Raw genomic sequence first — 16187 nt, forward strand, 5'->3', positions numbered from 1 at the left:
GCTCCAAGCCACTGCAGCCAGTTATGGTAATATAGAAGAAGAGCTTAACCCTGCCTCTTGGGCATGGGCCAATTTAAAAGAGGCTGTCCACTGCTTGTATCTATTATCACTAACTGAAATCATTCGTACAGCGGTTTGGACTCATGACAGCACTGCTGTGGAGGAGGTTTTGCTGGCAACCACCAGAGTGCACCTTGGCCTTGTTGGCCTTGGAGCCAGAAGCCGTGACTCACCCGGTAAGGGATGCAATCCAGCAATTAGTGCAGCTTTTACCCATTTTGCAGAAGCCAAGGCTTACCAAGCCGATGAAAACTGCCAAGGCCATGGCAGTGGCTTCAGTGAAAAATAAACCCCCTGACCCCCCTGAATTGTTGAGAAAAGCCGGAAAAGGCCGGCTCAAGGCTGCAAGCAAAAATATGGAAAGACTTGTTAGCTACCTGTTACAATAAAGTGCAAATCAATAGACTGCCCATCAATGTCTTGCAAGGGCTGAGGGCTTAACACTGTACCAAAAGGGCAAGACCAAAAGCAGAGCCTTTTGTGCCACCAACAGTGTCACCGGAAAGATTCTCTGACCTGAGAGCAAAACTGTCAACATTTTCCCAGGCACATGCGGAGCTGCCAGCCTTTACCCCGCCTGATCACATGGCCTAGGGAGTCCAGCCAGCCCAACCCCCAAAGAAAGGAGCCACAATGGGGGTAGTAGCAGGCCGAGGACCAGTATCTGAAGTTAATATTGGCCCCTTAATTCGGATACCTGTACAGATTCAATTAAGTAAAAGTGAAAAGTCAGTTGATATACTATTAAACACGGGTGCCCAGATTTGCATTTTGGATTCCACAGATTGGAAGGGAGAGAAAGAAACCCCTTATCAAGTAATTAGAGTCAGAGGCACCAGACGACCAGGACATCTAGTCCAAGCAACCTTTGCGTTACCTAATGGCTCTAAGGTAACAGCGGCTGCAGTAATACTTAAAAGGGGACCTAGCTTACTGGGACTTAATGTACTAAGAGGACAGTGGCTTGCCCCTGAACAAAAAATTGGCAGTTTGAGTGCGCAGTGCCTCACCGAAAATCTACCACTACCACTGTTCTCCCTGGCTGACCTGACTGTAGGGGAGTCCACAGGCCCAATCCTACACCACTCCAGCCACAGGCTGCAGGGAGCAGCTGTGTTGGGTGCTGGTCTTCACTAGGAACACTGGTGGCAGTTAGAAGGTTTCCTCTTCCTGCACCTGCTCCTGATGCTTCCCTATGGTGATCCTTGTTGGGTGGGAGCAGGTGCTGGAAGAAGGAATCTATAAGACGAATTAGCAAGAGGAAGGATCTTCTCATGTTTAAAGGGGAATGAATACCATCTTCAAGGAATTAGGTTCTATTCCTTCTTTTGCCATATAAGTTCCTACATGATAATATGCATGCCCCTTAAATCCAAATATTGCATGGAAAATCATGTAGAAGGTATTCATTTTCTGGGTACCCAAAATTATACCCTCAGATTTGTAGAAGTCCTGAGCAGGGTTTGAATTACACTTTGACTCTTGGGGGGTCTGCAAAAAATTAAACCAATTCATTGGAAAGAGCAATCCAATTGGAGACCAATCCAATTGGTTATGATTTTCAAATCTTACAGGGGTGTTTTCATCTCTTATGGGGGGGCTCCACCTTCCTGAGCTCTCCTGTAAATTTGACCCACCCACCCCCAGTCCTGACCATTCAAACCTGCAATGAAACCAATAAGAAGTGTATTTAAACATATACAATCTGGTCACTGGTATTTCAAATTGGCACCCAAAATAAATGGGTACTTTTGACCTTAATCTCTGTCTCTCAGCCATCTGCATAATGGCCATCCTATTTCACAGGGGTGCAGTAAAAATAAAATTAATGTTTGGGAAGCACTTATACTATATGCCATGAAAAGCCCATGAGGAAATTAATAATTCTGGCTTTCAGGCACAGTTTGAATAGTGTGGTAAATAGGGCATGGAGCTATATATTGAACAATGAAAAAACAAAACATTGAATAGCTCCTCATTAAGTGAGTTTTGTGCTGTGAACTGATCCTGTGAAAGAATCATATTGTCTAATGGAAGAGAAGTACATAAATATCATTAAAGACTGCGTCATAATATATATGTAGTAGGGGACCAAATTAAGTTTGCAGAGGCAACCTTAGTACAGTATTGACATTTCCAAACCTTTGAGTGCTTCACTTTGCTACCTTAATAATATTCTTTTTAATTAATTAATTAATTAGATGTATAAACTGCCCTCCCCAAACATGGCTCAGGATGATTCTAGAAGAGTAGAAAAGAAACTTATAAAATATGAGAAAGAACAGGAGACCAAAACACATAACTTATAAAAACAATAGGATATTAAACTCCAACAGAACAAGAACTCCCCAAACAATATCTCAGCTTACCCTTTATAGCTTTCATATCAGAGACACTTTTTATTTTTTGAAAAACAAAAAAAAAATGTTAAAAGAACGTATTTAGGTTGGAAAGTCAAGCACTTAAAAATTAGGCAATGCCTGTGTGACTATGTCTAACCACTTTTTTGCATCCATCCTTTGAATTAAATCAAGGGGATGCCTTCTAGAATAAGCAATACATGATCAGATATCTACAGTGTGAACCATAATGCTCCTGGCACAGGGAACCATAAATCCAACATTCCCTAACTTTTGAATGCTGGATGTTTTGACCTTAATAGCATTACACTTTAATGTAGGTTTTGTGTAATATGTTATATCAGAGTGGATAACCTACAGCAAAAGTGCCACAGGTGGCATGGGTAGCCTTTCCATGTGGCACACAATAGATCAGGAAGGAGACTGGCAGCATAGCAGCAAGTAAGCCAAGAAGCAAAAGGCAGAGCAGGAGATCAGGCAAGGAGCACAAAATTGAGAACAGAAAGCAGAGCAGCAAATTGAGCAGAGAAAAAGGATAACAGTGGCACTCAGGGAGAGTGTGGAGCTAATTTGTGCACACCTGCCAAAACATCTGTCCTTCATTTTATATACATCTGGGTGGTCAAAAAGCCCGATGCTGAATTGATTCAGTCTTTGCAGGTTAGTCTAAGATGCACAGATTAAATTGAAACAGAAGTGAACAGACCTTTGATATAGGAAATGCAGCCACATGCTCACAGTGGCCCAGGCCAGAAGACAGAGGGCACTAGAGCACAACTCTCTGGCTGTGTGTTCACTTCTTCCTGCTGCCCCTGAGGTCTCTGGGATTTGCAGTCCAGAATTACAGCAGCAGGACTCTGCAGGGTTGCTCATCACTTCCTCTTCCTGCTTCCAGGTGTCTCTGGGATTTGTAGTCCACAGCTGCAGCCAGCAGTAAGTTTGAGTAGGGGAGGTGAGTTTAACTGCCCTCCCTGACCCCAGCCCACAGCCAGGGTTTGTCTGGGGAGGAGTGTAGGGGTGCAGTTGTCCCCCTGCAGAGTGTCTGCTTCCCTAGCTGGGCTTGCCCTCCCCACACCCGCCTTGTCAGCCAGCCCTCATTGAGCTGGGCTTGCCCCCCTCCCTTGTCAGCCAGCTCTCATTGCTCCAGCTAGGGAGCAGGGTCAGCCTTGCCTCTCTGGAGCAGACTGTCCAGCCCAGGGCTGCAAAATGCTAGGATGCTGGGAGACTGTGATTTAACTTGAACCAGGAAGGGGTTTGAGACAGAATTTCAGAAACCAGTTTGAACCAAATCAGTTAAGTCTGATACTACATTCAACCAGGTTTATCTTAAATGAGTTTCAGCCATTTTTAAACTGGTTTATGTGCACTGAGCTTCTGTTCTGTTCCAGGTTTAAGCCAGTTTCTGATCACTTAAACTGGTTTATGTGTAACTTCTGTCCATAGCCAAAAAAGGTAAAAACAAAATATAACGTGCCCCACTCTTCAATCATGCACCATCAATAAAGTTTGAACCATGAATCTTTAGCATTACACCACAGACTGCAACTTGTCCAGGCTCCACAATAAGAAAAACTATAGCTAGTAGAAGGATAAAGCAATTTTGGATATGTGCTGACTAAGAAAAGGAAGAAACCTAACTTAGTCTAGCTCAGTTCTTGTCTGACCACAGGAGATGGGGAGCTCCTGCTCCAAGAAATTTCTGAAGTGGAGGGGAATGCCAATACTTCTGGCTCCAGGTATAGGGTGTGGTTGACAAAACAGTACCCATCCCTCTTTTCCCCCCTAGGGCTAGGAACAGAAATTACACCATTTTAAGTCATCAGAAACTGGTTTAAACCTGTAACAGAACAGAAGTTCAGTGCACATAAACCAGTTCCAGAATGGCTGAAACTGGTTTAAGATAAACCTGGTTGAATGTAGTATCATACCTAACTGATTTGGGTCACACTGGTTTATGAAACTTCTGTTCCAGACCTCTTCCTGTTCAAGTTAAATCAAAGTCCCCCAGCATGCTTTCCAGCCCTGTGCTATCTGCTCCAGCAGAGAAGCAGCAGAGACTTTCTTGGCCAGGAAAACCCCAGAAGATTGGGGCGAGGGAAGGGGGTTAAACTTTTCTTCCCCCAAGTACAGAGCTTCCCTGCCCTGCTAAAAATGTACTACCAACTGCAACTGTGGACTCCAAATTCCAGAGGCACCTGGAAGCAGGAAGAGGAAGTGATGAGCAACCCTGAAGAATCCTGCTGCTGTGATTGTGGACTGCAAATCCCAGAGACCTCAGAAGCAGCAGGAACAGGAACCAACACACAGCCCATGCTGGCTACATGCCAGAGAGCTGTGCTCTAGTGCCCCTTGGCTTCTGGCCTTAGCCACTGCAGGTATGTGGCTGCATTTCCTGAATCAAAAGTGAATGTCTGTCCAGTTGTTTCTCAGTTTAATCTCTGCATCTTAGACTAACCTGCAAAGACTGAATCAATTCAGCCTCAGGTTGTCTGTATTTAGCCTAGGAGCTTGGAGAGCTCAGGCTTCATCTCCAATGAGATGGAAGAAGGAGCTCTCTGGGCCCAAATTGAGGGTTTATAGCATAAGGACCCCAGCTCAGCTCTATTCCCATTTTCTTGTCCTTGCTACAGATGATCTAGCAACTCTGTAGGATTACCACTATAACACACGCTTGCCTTGCTTTGGCAGTGGTAGTATGAATCTGGCCTTGGATCCTGCTAAAATTATGAAACTTTCCAAAGAAGAAAGGGAAGCTTTGATTTGTAATGCTATATTTTGGCCAAGTAGTATTACCAAGTTTGCAATTTTGTCTCTAGATCTAGTAGATTTTTGGTGTTCCTAGCAACAAAATGTATACATTAAGGATCTTGTTATCATTTTACTATGCTAATATTTCGTAATTTGTCTACTGACTTTTTTTTACAAATTTAGATCTTCCTAATTACATCTAATGACTTTTTGAGGTTATATCTGGTGAATTGCTGCTTTCAAGATCTGGCAGCACTGCAGCCAAACCTCAGTAAAATTTCACAAAAAACAAAAGGCACTTCTTCAGCTTCATGAAAGTCTCTTACTAAATAGCAAACTTCTGCTCCAAATAAGAGGTCTTTATAGTACACAATTATAAAGAGCATACATGCATCTTATATCATATAAAATAAGGTATATGAACCCCATAGCTGACCATGGAACAGGGACAATACTAACCTACCTAACCACACGATCTTAGTTATATAAACCTTGTCCTCCCTTTCACATATTCCTACTGCATTACATATCAATGTCATTCAGTGAGTCTTACCTAAAATAAATACCACATAATGTACTTTAAATAATAATAATGATAAAATTGTAGTTGGTGGTGTTAAAGTGTTAGTACTGGAAAGCTATTATACAGTAAAGATAACCTTGGATGCTGGGAAGAAGTTTGAGAGAGAGAGAGAGAGAGAGACATTTCTGTTTCCAAAAAGCAGAATATATTACCTATTCACAAAGCTGATTTTTTTTCATCTTAAACTGCAGTATGTTGTTTTGACAAAATGTCTTTGAAATACCTTGACTTTCAGCACACCTGAGGAACACTACAAGGTGCTGTAAGTTAACCTTCATGTCTAATACAATTCACTTGCAATTATTTTGATTGAAACTCTTAAGGGAGGTAATTAAAAGCAATGGATTCTTTTACTTTGAGAATAAAGCTCTCCTCAGGCTGCAAGTGAAGCTCCAGGGTAGACTGCTTAACCATCTGTTCAAATTGTAGGTCCCTCTTCCTCGGAACGTCCAGAGCTGGAAACAGGTCACTGATCAGGCCCATGAAAATTGGGATATCATCTGTCACTATTTTAGGCAAGTTAAAGTCTCTTAAGGCTCGCATTAGTACCTGGAAAAGGATGGTAAATTTCATATTATCATATCAGTGAAGGCTTTAAATACTTCCTCTCTTTTGAAGATTCTGGCTTTATTCACAGAGACCAAATAGTGGCAGCTCCTATCATTCACTGTACATATTTACATTTAAAATGAGGTACCTACCTGATCCTCAGGTCTATTCTTGTCCCCTCGTTTCAGTGAGCCAGCAACTACCAAAACTGATTTAACAGCACGAAGTCCCCAGTCATAATGGTCCTAGAAAAAGGAATGCATTTTAAAGTTAGCCAAGCTTTCAAATGCAAGGTACCTGATGAAGGAATGCCTTGCATTTGAAAGCTTGGCTAACTTCATCCCAGCTATGCACATGGTCCAGTAAAAGATAATCACCCAAAAGAATTCTTGCCTTTTCTTTAAAAAATAAAAAATAAAAAAAATCAAGGATTCTACAGTTTTGTTCCGTTTTTGCATGGTGAAATGTCATCAGAGGATTCAAAGTCAATGCTGACACTAGTAGTGTTAAAATGTTTCTCTCTGAAAAATTTTAAGCCATTTTGAACGCGATTTCTCTGATTAAAATCTTGTAATAAAAGCCAGTAAGAGTCATAAAAGTATAAACTGAAGGTGAAATCATGACTACAGTGAAGGTAATGGCACAACTCAATTATTAGGACATACAAGCAAACACATGACAAATGAAGGAATGGATTTAAGAAGTTGACATCACTCCCTTAATATAATGCTGAGGAAGTGTATCTGCCCCCTTTTATGACATACAGGTTACTTAAGTGGTTCTAGGGTGCCCATCGCATATCAAACAACTGATCCTATGGCCTCTGGCAGACATTCAATTAAAGACAGGATGGGATCCAATGTGTGATCCCCAAATTCACACTTACTATGTATGCATGACAGGAGGTGTGATTGTGGGATCAGGGATCATATCCTGATGACAACATATTGATGATGCAGGGGGAGCCCTGGATCACAATTTTCGGCTAGTTAGTTTAAAGTTAGTTCAGACATAGTTACACAAATTAGTAACACCTTTAATCACACTGTGAGTGTGCTAAAAATATATCCTACTTGGTTATATCAAATGACAAACCCAACAAGCAGCTGTAAATAATCAGGGCTCAGTATAGTACAAATTAAAAAGGGTGAGAGAGATTTGACAATGACATACTGCAAGAATGAGCCAACTGTCCAGAGCAACTTTTAGAGAGAAACAACAAAATTAATACTAATAATCCCTTTAGAATAATTTACATCTTACAATATAAAGCTAACTTCAGAAGAACATCTGTGGTACCTCAAGGGGACAATTATTAGTAGTAAATATTAGCATTTGTATTTTAGAGTTATGAAGGAGCTGGTAAAGAGATTAGGCAGAGAGTTGGTAAGAAATTTTCAGACCAAAGAAAAGAATGATGGAAGTTCAGTCGATGTTCACTGAAGTCAAAGTTTCATGTAAACATCTTGCTGTTCAAGAACTTGTGCTTAAACTCAGTGAAAGATCCATCAGAATCCTGCCTGGTTTCCTGTGAGCTCACTGGTGTTTTTCAAGCTAGGCATCTAAGGACTAGAGCTTCAGCCATGTTACACAGACTGCTGAAGAGCTGGACTCAAGTCTCTCAGGACATCTGGTAAGGAGCTATGAGTCTCGTGACCTTCAGAACCCAAACTTGAGCTAGGGCTCCCCTATCCATGTGCCCAGCTCTCCAGTAGAGAACCTGGATGACCTGAGCTTTGGCCCTCAGGGCTTCTGGACTTCCTGTTATAGGCTCAGGGTCTGGAAGCCTGGGGTTTCTCAGGGCTCCCAGGTTCCATGTTAAGCAGCTGGGTATCTACCTGCCTTGGAAACCCTGGCTGGAACCAGGGCCCTTGAGGTTTTATAGACTCCCTACTTCACTTCAGTGGACTTTCTGAGATGCCTCTTGTTCCCTGGGATGAACATTTTTTTTTTTAATATTGGAATTTCCTGAACAGAAATTCCCAAGTTTCAAATAGCTCTAGTTAAATGGTTGGTTTAATTCATAAGATGACCCTACATCACAGCAGGAACTAGAGCCAAAATTTCCTATCTTCCAGTCCTATTCTCAGACATCAGTCCCTAATAAGCACATACCAACAAAAGATTTCAAAGAAATCAGATCTAGCTATGTTTTAAATATGTGATAGGTGAATTTTGGCATATTTAGTAGACGAGATGAAAATGAAGTTAAAATATAATGGTTTTATTTGCAACTGGGTAGAGGCGGAGGGGTGGTCTGACTACTACTACTGTTTTTATTCTACTAATAAAAATCAATGTTAAGACTATATTTACATGCAAATAGTTACACCTTTGGAAAGAAATAATTAGTACAAATCCAGGGAAAAAAGCAGATCCTCTAAATCTTAAAATAATTTTTTTGTAAGAAAAATGCATAAGCATTCTTCCCAATAACATTTACTATATAAATAGCAATAATATATTTCTAAGCATCAAACTATCCTTTACTGTATTTATGTAGCATGTTTTAAACACTCATCCAAGCAGAGAGAGTCAAATAATCAAATTCCTGTTTGTCTATATACTTAAATGTTTTCCTCTCAGTTGCCTATTATTTCTAGTGTGGATGCGTAGACTAGCATGTTTTAGTTCAGCTGCAGTAGATACTTAACAGTTAATACACAATTATATGTTAAAAACATAACACATCACAAATACAGCAAGTTAAAAAGGCACTTTCTTCTGCATGCCTAGTGGCACTATTTTAAATTATTAGATCCATTTAGCTAGACATCAGATTAAGTGAGCATACATATCTTTTTTGTTAAAACACGTGAAAATTACAAGAAAAGCCTTATGAAAATTAGACTGGTCAATATCCCTATTTTCGAGTATTTGGTGTTAATTAGCATATATTAAACCCCAAAGCCCAAAACAGACCCTCACCTGTTTAGAAAGCAGTTCCCTGCAGAGAGTATACAAGGTAATAAACTTCCCGGCCAACAAGCGTGCATCAATAAAACCCTCAGCAACCAACATAATTTCACAGATCAGCTCAATGTCAGGGACAACCATGGCACAAGGTCTAAAAAAACCCAAATTCAAACATTAGTATTTAAGCATGGTAAGAACAAGTCACCTAAAGCAAGTGACTGATGTGTACAAACAGTTTTAAACAGAGCTCGAGAGTCACAATTAAGGGTGTCAGTCAGAGCTAACAAGAACTCTACTTCAAAGTAAAAATGGCTAATTAGGCACTGTTGATTATTAGGATTCAGTAACATTGCTATATACAAAAGAGACAGCTGAAAAGAGCAGGGCTTTCAAGTCAAATACTGGAAGGCCTCAGTGCCAGCACATAGGAACAATATCTGACACTGTCAGATGGATGGACTGTGATGGACTGGCAGGTTGTGGCAGAATACTCTCTCTGTCCCTTCCCAAACTCTGCTATTTGACAATTTGGTTACCATGGTCACTGCAGAGGGTAGACTCCTCTAGTCTCATCTGCTTCAGGTAACCCTGAGTTGTAACCTGAGCTGGATACATTCCAGAGGGAGGGGGAAACCTGCTCCCTCTGCTTACATGACTGGCATCACATATCTGGGTGGGGGGCTTAAACTCCCTATTTGTGCCAACATGACTAGGAGGGGGTTAAAGACCTTGTCAGTCTATCCGCCAACCAGTGATGCATTTCAAATTGGTTGGCTGGCAGCCAACAGTTGCTGGCCTTCTTTGGATCAGGTAAATGAGGTCATAAGGGCTATAAGTGAAGGACTGCCCAGGAGGAGGGGCAGTAGCCATGATGAGCACTTTCAGAGAAGCTGGATGATCTGAAACTCTCTCTCTCTCTCTCTTGAAACTCATGATCAATGAATTGTTTACCTCCAGAGGGAATCCCCACCTGCATCTGGATGATAATTGTGAGCAAGTTACCCGAGATCTAACTAGATATATAGCTTGCAGTAACTCAGCTGTGTGATCAAAGGCTACCATGCCACTGTTTGCTCCAAGGTATTTCTCTGATATTGCTCTACCCTGTACTCTATTCCAAACCTAGTCCTCATAACAAATAAAGTTTTCTTTTGTACCTAGAGTGGGAGACTTATTGGGAGAGGGTCTGGAATATGCTTTGGGGTCCCCTTGGTTTGGCTGACTAAGGGAGGCCACTATTTGTGCTTCAGACTAAGAGAAGGACCCCAAATTCTTGCAGTGGGTCAAGTACCCTCAAGGACTACTAGGCCTGTGTTTCCCAGAGGGCGCAGGTCCTAGATCAGTCCAGACTCTGGGTGGTGGTAGCCTCACCCCCAGGCTTGCAAGTGGGATCCAAGATGGGGGTCAGCTGGATGTGAAGCACCCCCAGGGAGGCACTTGGAGCTTGGAAGGTGGTCAGGCACAGTGAGGTGGGTGGCTCAGTGCAGGAGCACCCCCTACTGGCCCGCCACACCAGTTACTGCAACACACACTGCATATGGGGAGCTCAGAGTATCACCACTCTGTATAGATGTTCACCATTTTGGATTTGCTTTTTTAAAAGCATATTCTCTTCCTGAAGGACTGTATAGGTTTGAAAAATCATTCTCCATTTTTAAAACAGAAAACAGAATCATGAGCCATCTAGCCATTAAAACAGTATTAATTAAAATACCTCTCAGTTAACAAAACCAAAAAAGAGACTAAAAAATGGAGATGGCGACAGAGAGACCTCTCATAAAGACACTAGTTGAGCAGTATAATAAAGGGAAAGTTCTTAATTTTTTCCACAGGATTGACTATAGACTAACAGATAGTGTAATTTAAATTTGAAAACATCTGCTCCCACTAATAATCATGAAGGAGAACTGCAATGTTGAGATCAGTAGTTCATACAATCCAGATACTTCTCCAATGGGGGTCAGCACCAAGTGATTCAAAGTAAGTGCAAGAAACCATGAAGAGGGCAGTTAAAGGGAAAATTTCTCCCAGTTCTCCGTTAATGATTTGTGTCTTAAAACATGAAGATTTATCTTTAAAAAACAGTTATCCTACCTAATATAATAAATATGCCTTTGGGGCAAGTAAGCAATCAGTTGCCTGGAAAATAACATTAACTTAAAAGTTGTATATAGCGATGGCGTCTTTACTATAAAACTAACACTCACTTTGTTCTTAAAACTGAGTGGTTTATATTTTGTGTTTTTCCCTGCTGCAGCCACTGTACTTTGCTGTGAGATTCTGCAAGTTGTCACCCCACCCTCTGATATACCATGTTTACATGAATAGAAGATGCCTCTGATTATAAGATGACCCCCTAATAATTAGATTTTATATATAGAAAATTTTCAAATGTGTTATAATTTGCCAGGTATAGACTCTAATTATTGGAGGTTTGCCTTGAATTTGTTCACCTCCCAATGTTACAGCAGGGAAAATAAATCTGGGGAGTCAGATATAGGGCTGTGCCAAATTTCAGCAGCTCTTTCATTTCAGAGGTGTCTCAGGCTGTTTCGACACCCAAAACACTGAATCCAAATCTAAACGGAAGGCTTTGAAACAACTCTGAAATGAATCAGAAGGTTCTGAAACATTTCAGAAATGTTTCGGAGAATTTTGGAACCGGGCTTGCAGTGAAACAAAAACTAACAGGGAGGGGAAAGAGGGAGGGAAGGACTGCTCTGATATTGACATCATTCCCCAGCTCTTCGATTGCTTCCCCCAGCTCTCTGATAATTTCTCCAGCTCTTCCCAGGTGCGGGGTTTCAGCAGACTGCTGCCGCAGGCTGGAGCCAGCAACAGCTGCTTGGCAGAGGGTGTGCCGAGCACTAGGAAGACTGAGATGCTGCCACTGGCCCCAGCCTACAGTGGCAGCCTGCTGAAACCCAGCGTACAGATCTGCGGGGCTGGGGGAATGATCAGAGAGCTGGGGGATTGAACCAGGGGCTGGGCAATCCCTGCTGCATGACCTGGCTCTGCAGGAAGCAGAGATCCACTTGGGGGTCTCCTCCCTGCCACTGTCCACCTCGTGCTGCCCCAGATCTCTGTTCCCTGCAGGGCGAATTGCTGTCCTCCGAAATGGCTGAATCTGAAAACAAATCAAAACACAGCCATTTCGCATAGCCCTAGTCAGATAGTCCCTTTGCCCTCTGCTTCCCTCCCCCCCGCCCCAACTGCTTTCCCCAGCAGCCCCTTCCCCTTCTCCTTACTGAGACCCTTCTCTCCCTGAGCACGTGGAAATGTGTGAAGCAAATTTGAAAACAATGACCTTGTAATTAAACATAGCTGTAGTAATCATATGCTTAGTTCATCCACAATTGATGTATGTTATCTTTTTTTTTTTTTTTTTTTAATTGCTGCAAGTTTTAGCACAGGTGCTCCATAAACACACTTTTAAGCACCACTTTGGCCTCTACTTATACACAGTAAAAACTATGCAAGATATTAGTTCAAAGCCAAAAGGCTAATGATTTACCATACAGTTCATTGGGCTGAGCCCCAACAGAGTCAAAAGGATTTCAAGCTATAATGACCCCACAGTTCAACACTGGTCAGTATGTGTGCGTGTGTTCCTCACACAAAGGATGCATGTCCTAATTAGTCTGCCACTCATGACTGAAACTGGGTGTTCTTGTCACTAGCCTGGCGATCCTCTAAAAATCTATATGCAAATGAGGTGCAGGGCAACCTGGTCTAGCTTTACCCCATGGAAGGTGGGGACACACTAATCGTAAGTGACAGGCTGACAGAGCGGGTGACAGAGGGATTCTGGGTGAACTATTTGGGATCTTGTTTTGTGATGTTTGCCGGCATTTAGGACTGGTGAAGAAACACGAATCATTGGAAATGGGAAAGAAAGGCACAGCTCAGTAAAAATGTATGAAATGTAGTGGCTCACCATGACTTGAAAAGGAGTTGGCACTGAGGGAGGCTGAATACAATAGGCACTAACATTTTTCTTACTCATATAGGCTGCTCTTATCTATCTTTGTGGTAGGTTCCCATCAAAATATTTGCCCAATATGGCCCACATATTTTATAGTCATACTCAGTGTTGGTTTCATTTAATCAACTTCATAGTTGATTTCCATTGCTGAGCACATCCTGCTTAGTGACAGACAATGTATTTAATGAGGTTTCCTTGTATGCAATTATAGGTTATAAGATGAGAAGCTTTTTGCCCCCATGCCAATGGGGCGGGGAACCTTATCTTGTATTCAAATAATTACGATATATATTAAACCAATTCTAGGACAGAAAATTCTGGGTCAGATTTGCTTACCACTTTGCTAAACAAATTTAGATTACATCTCAGAAGAAACGTCTTATGTATATAAACAGTAAGACAATGTAACAAGTCTCTAAGACAGTCGAGAAGTTTCCTTCACTGGAAACTTTCAAGAAAGAGGTGGATAAGCATCTGTCTTGGATGTTTTAGGAACAGTGAATCCTGGACCTGTGCAGCGGGTTGAATTAGATGACTCATCAGGTCCTTTCTAACCCTATGGTTTTCTGATCATTCCAAACTCTTATTTTAGGATCAAATACACTGTTGGCATAAATGACTGACATTTGATTGATTACAGTAGAAGAGCACCTGCTTATGCTGAGGATATTTAATTCTTGCAACTCTACTGTCATACAGTTTTGCAAATACCACCAGTGAAAGTGATTGGGGCAAAATGTAAAGGGAGATTTTAAAAGTGATAATAGGCAAGCAAAAGGTCAGATTTACACTTTTTAAATTGTAATAGTCTTTGACAGACAGGTAGTATGATGTAAATGCAATATATGTATTTTAAGAAAAATAACAGGTTGTCCTAAAAAGCCACAAAATAAATGTTTACGGTGCTTCTGATTCAGGTCTGCTCAGCAACCTCTGACCAGTTTATCAACTATAATGATAGGCCACCTTTTCAATTACAGCATATGAAATGCTTATGTGCATGTGAATGCCTATATCTATTGAAGATATGGGTGGCTACACCAATCTAGAGGTTGTCAATTTGCCATATTAATCCACCTGAACAAATTTCTACATAAAATTATTGTGCATACTTATGACACAGGGGTATCCTTGTACACACCCATGATTTGGGATTGGATCCCCATACTCTGAAATACAGATGTAATTTAAAGTTGTATGTAAATGTTAAAAAAAAAGAGAAAAAACCTTTTCTGATAGCAACTGCATGTGTTTCAGTAGCTTGTATAATAATATGTGAGTTCAATATTTTACATAAACTCTAAAGCAAGAACAAATGGGCTTACATTGCAAACTAGGCTAGTGACATTAGGTGGCATGAGTGCTCTAAATGCTAATCTATTGTATACTTGCCTGAACAGAGCTTTGAGATTTTCAGGTAGTTCTGTTCTACCAGCATATCCCGGGTTCATGGTAATAAATATTCCAACAGATGGTTTCAATGCAATGCTTTCTCCAAAGAATAAAATCCTGTCATAGCAATGATATGATGTAAGGAACTTGCTGCAATACCACAATTTAATTAAACTATACAATTTTTTTCCTACTTAAAAAAAATCCTAAAGAATGCATTATAAGTATGAAGAAGATGGCATCATACATCAGAATTGTATTTGGAATGGAGGCCTAATTGTATGAATCAGGAAAAAAGAAGAAAAGAAGAAGGAACAGTTGCTTTTAAAATGTGTAGAATAAAAAAAAAAAGACAGGTAGTAGAGCTTGCCATGATTCTTGCCAATCTAGAGAAAAATAATAAGACAAAGAAATATGGGTAAATAGTCAGCTGATGAAAAACCACCCTAGTTATATTAAATTAAATAGATGCATGAAAATAATTACTATACGGTTCTGCTCTATGGTAAACAATAATTCAACAAAAGGGCCAAATGTTTGCCCTGCAAAATCAACGGTAAGACACTAATTTCAAGAGGGCCAGGATTTCATCCACAGTATTGGTGTTCTATTTTTAAATTTTGAGGGAAAGGGGCTTTTCTTCATATCACATTGACTTATTTATATGCATATCATACATGCACATTACTACTGATTTTCAAGGAAGTTTCAAACCGCTGCAGGATTTAAAGACTCTAACAGGGTGTTTAGGGCACTTCTTACTTTAAGAAGGGGAAAGGCTGCTGAGAAATCTCAGGCAGCCATCAAGGGCAAGGTTCAAATCACGGAGGAGCTCAGTGGAGCTGAGACCCGCCCCCCAAAGACAATAGCCCCCCTATAGGATTTGAAAATCATAACCTGGGGGGGGGTCTCTGATTTTATTAAGGCATCATAATGGGCAGCCCAATTTTTTTTGCAGACCCCCCCACAAGAGTCAAAGTGCCATTCAAACCCTGATCAGGGGAGTCACCTGACCAGCAAGGGGCCAAGCTTAGAGTGTACGTAAGCACAGGTCCCAAGCTAGGCAAGCAGTCTGGACCTGGAGGCTGATGTAAGAGGAGCTCCTGAGCAGGCTAAGAGAGAAACTCCTGATGGACACCAAGGCTAGGGACAAACATTACACATAAACCAGTTTAAGTGATCAGTGTCACAACCCAGTGATTTTGGTGCCTCGGCATGATGGAATTTTCTTGCCACATGAGAGCCTCTTGCACAGCGAGGGTTTCTGTTGCAGCAGAAGAACCTCGGTGCAAGAGAGTTCCCACCAATTTGCAGGGTGCATTTCTTCTTTGCAGCACAGAAATGCACGGGGCAAAGAAGTTCCCGCTATTCGAATGCAAATTTGTGTCCCGCTATTGGCTAGTTCTAAATTATTCACACGTGGCGGCTAGTGATTGGCTTGCTAACCGTTTAAAATTCCAAGCGACTTCCGCCCAAGTCGAAGAACTTTGGGCACGCTGCAGAGTGCCTCTAAAGAGATCTGACTTGCGGCTAGCTGATTGATAGACTGATTACCTATCGATCCTTCTTCCCGTCGCCGAGCGCAATCCCAGAC

At 41.4% G+C, this 16187-nt stretch overlaps 1 protein-coding gene across 1 annotated transcript in view; it reads right to left on the minus strand.

Annotated features, from left to right (window-relative positions):
• The window catches only part of DNAH11 (dynein axonemal heavy chain 11), a 279731-nt gene that overhangs the window by 160112 nt on the left and 103432 nt on the right, over positions 1-16187 (minus strand). The window contains exons 35-38 of the mRNA XM_006028586.3: positions 14594-14710; positions 9229-9367; positions 6453-6545; positions 6106-6300 (exon numbers count right to left, since the gene is read on the minus strand). Coding sequence (XP_006028648.1) covers positions 6106-6300; positions 6453-6545; positions 9229-9367; positions 14594-14710 — 544 coding nt within the window. The remainder of the gene's footprint in view (positions 1-6105; positions 6301-6452; positions 6546-9228; positions 9368-14593; positions 14711-16187) is intronic.

The sequence above is a fragment of the Alligator sinensis genome, unplaced genomic scaffold, assembly GCF_000455745.1.
Source record: "Alligator sinensis unplaced genomic scaffold, ASM45574v1 scaffold1112_1, whole genome shotgun sequence".
Classification (NCBI taxonomy): Eukaryota; Metazoa; Chordata; order Crocodylia; family Alligatoridae; genus Alligator; species Alligator sinensis.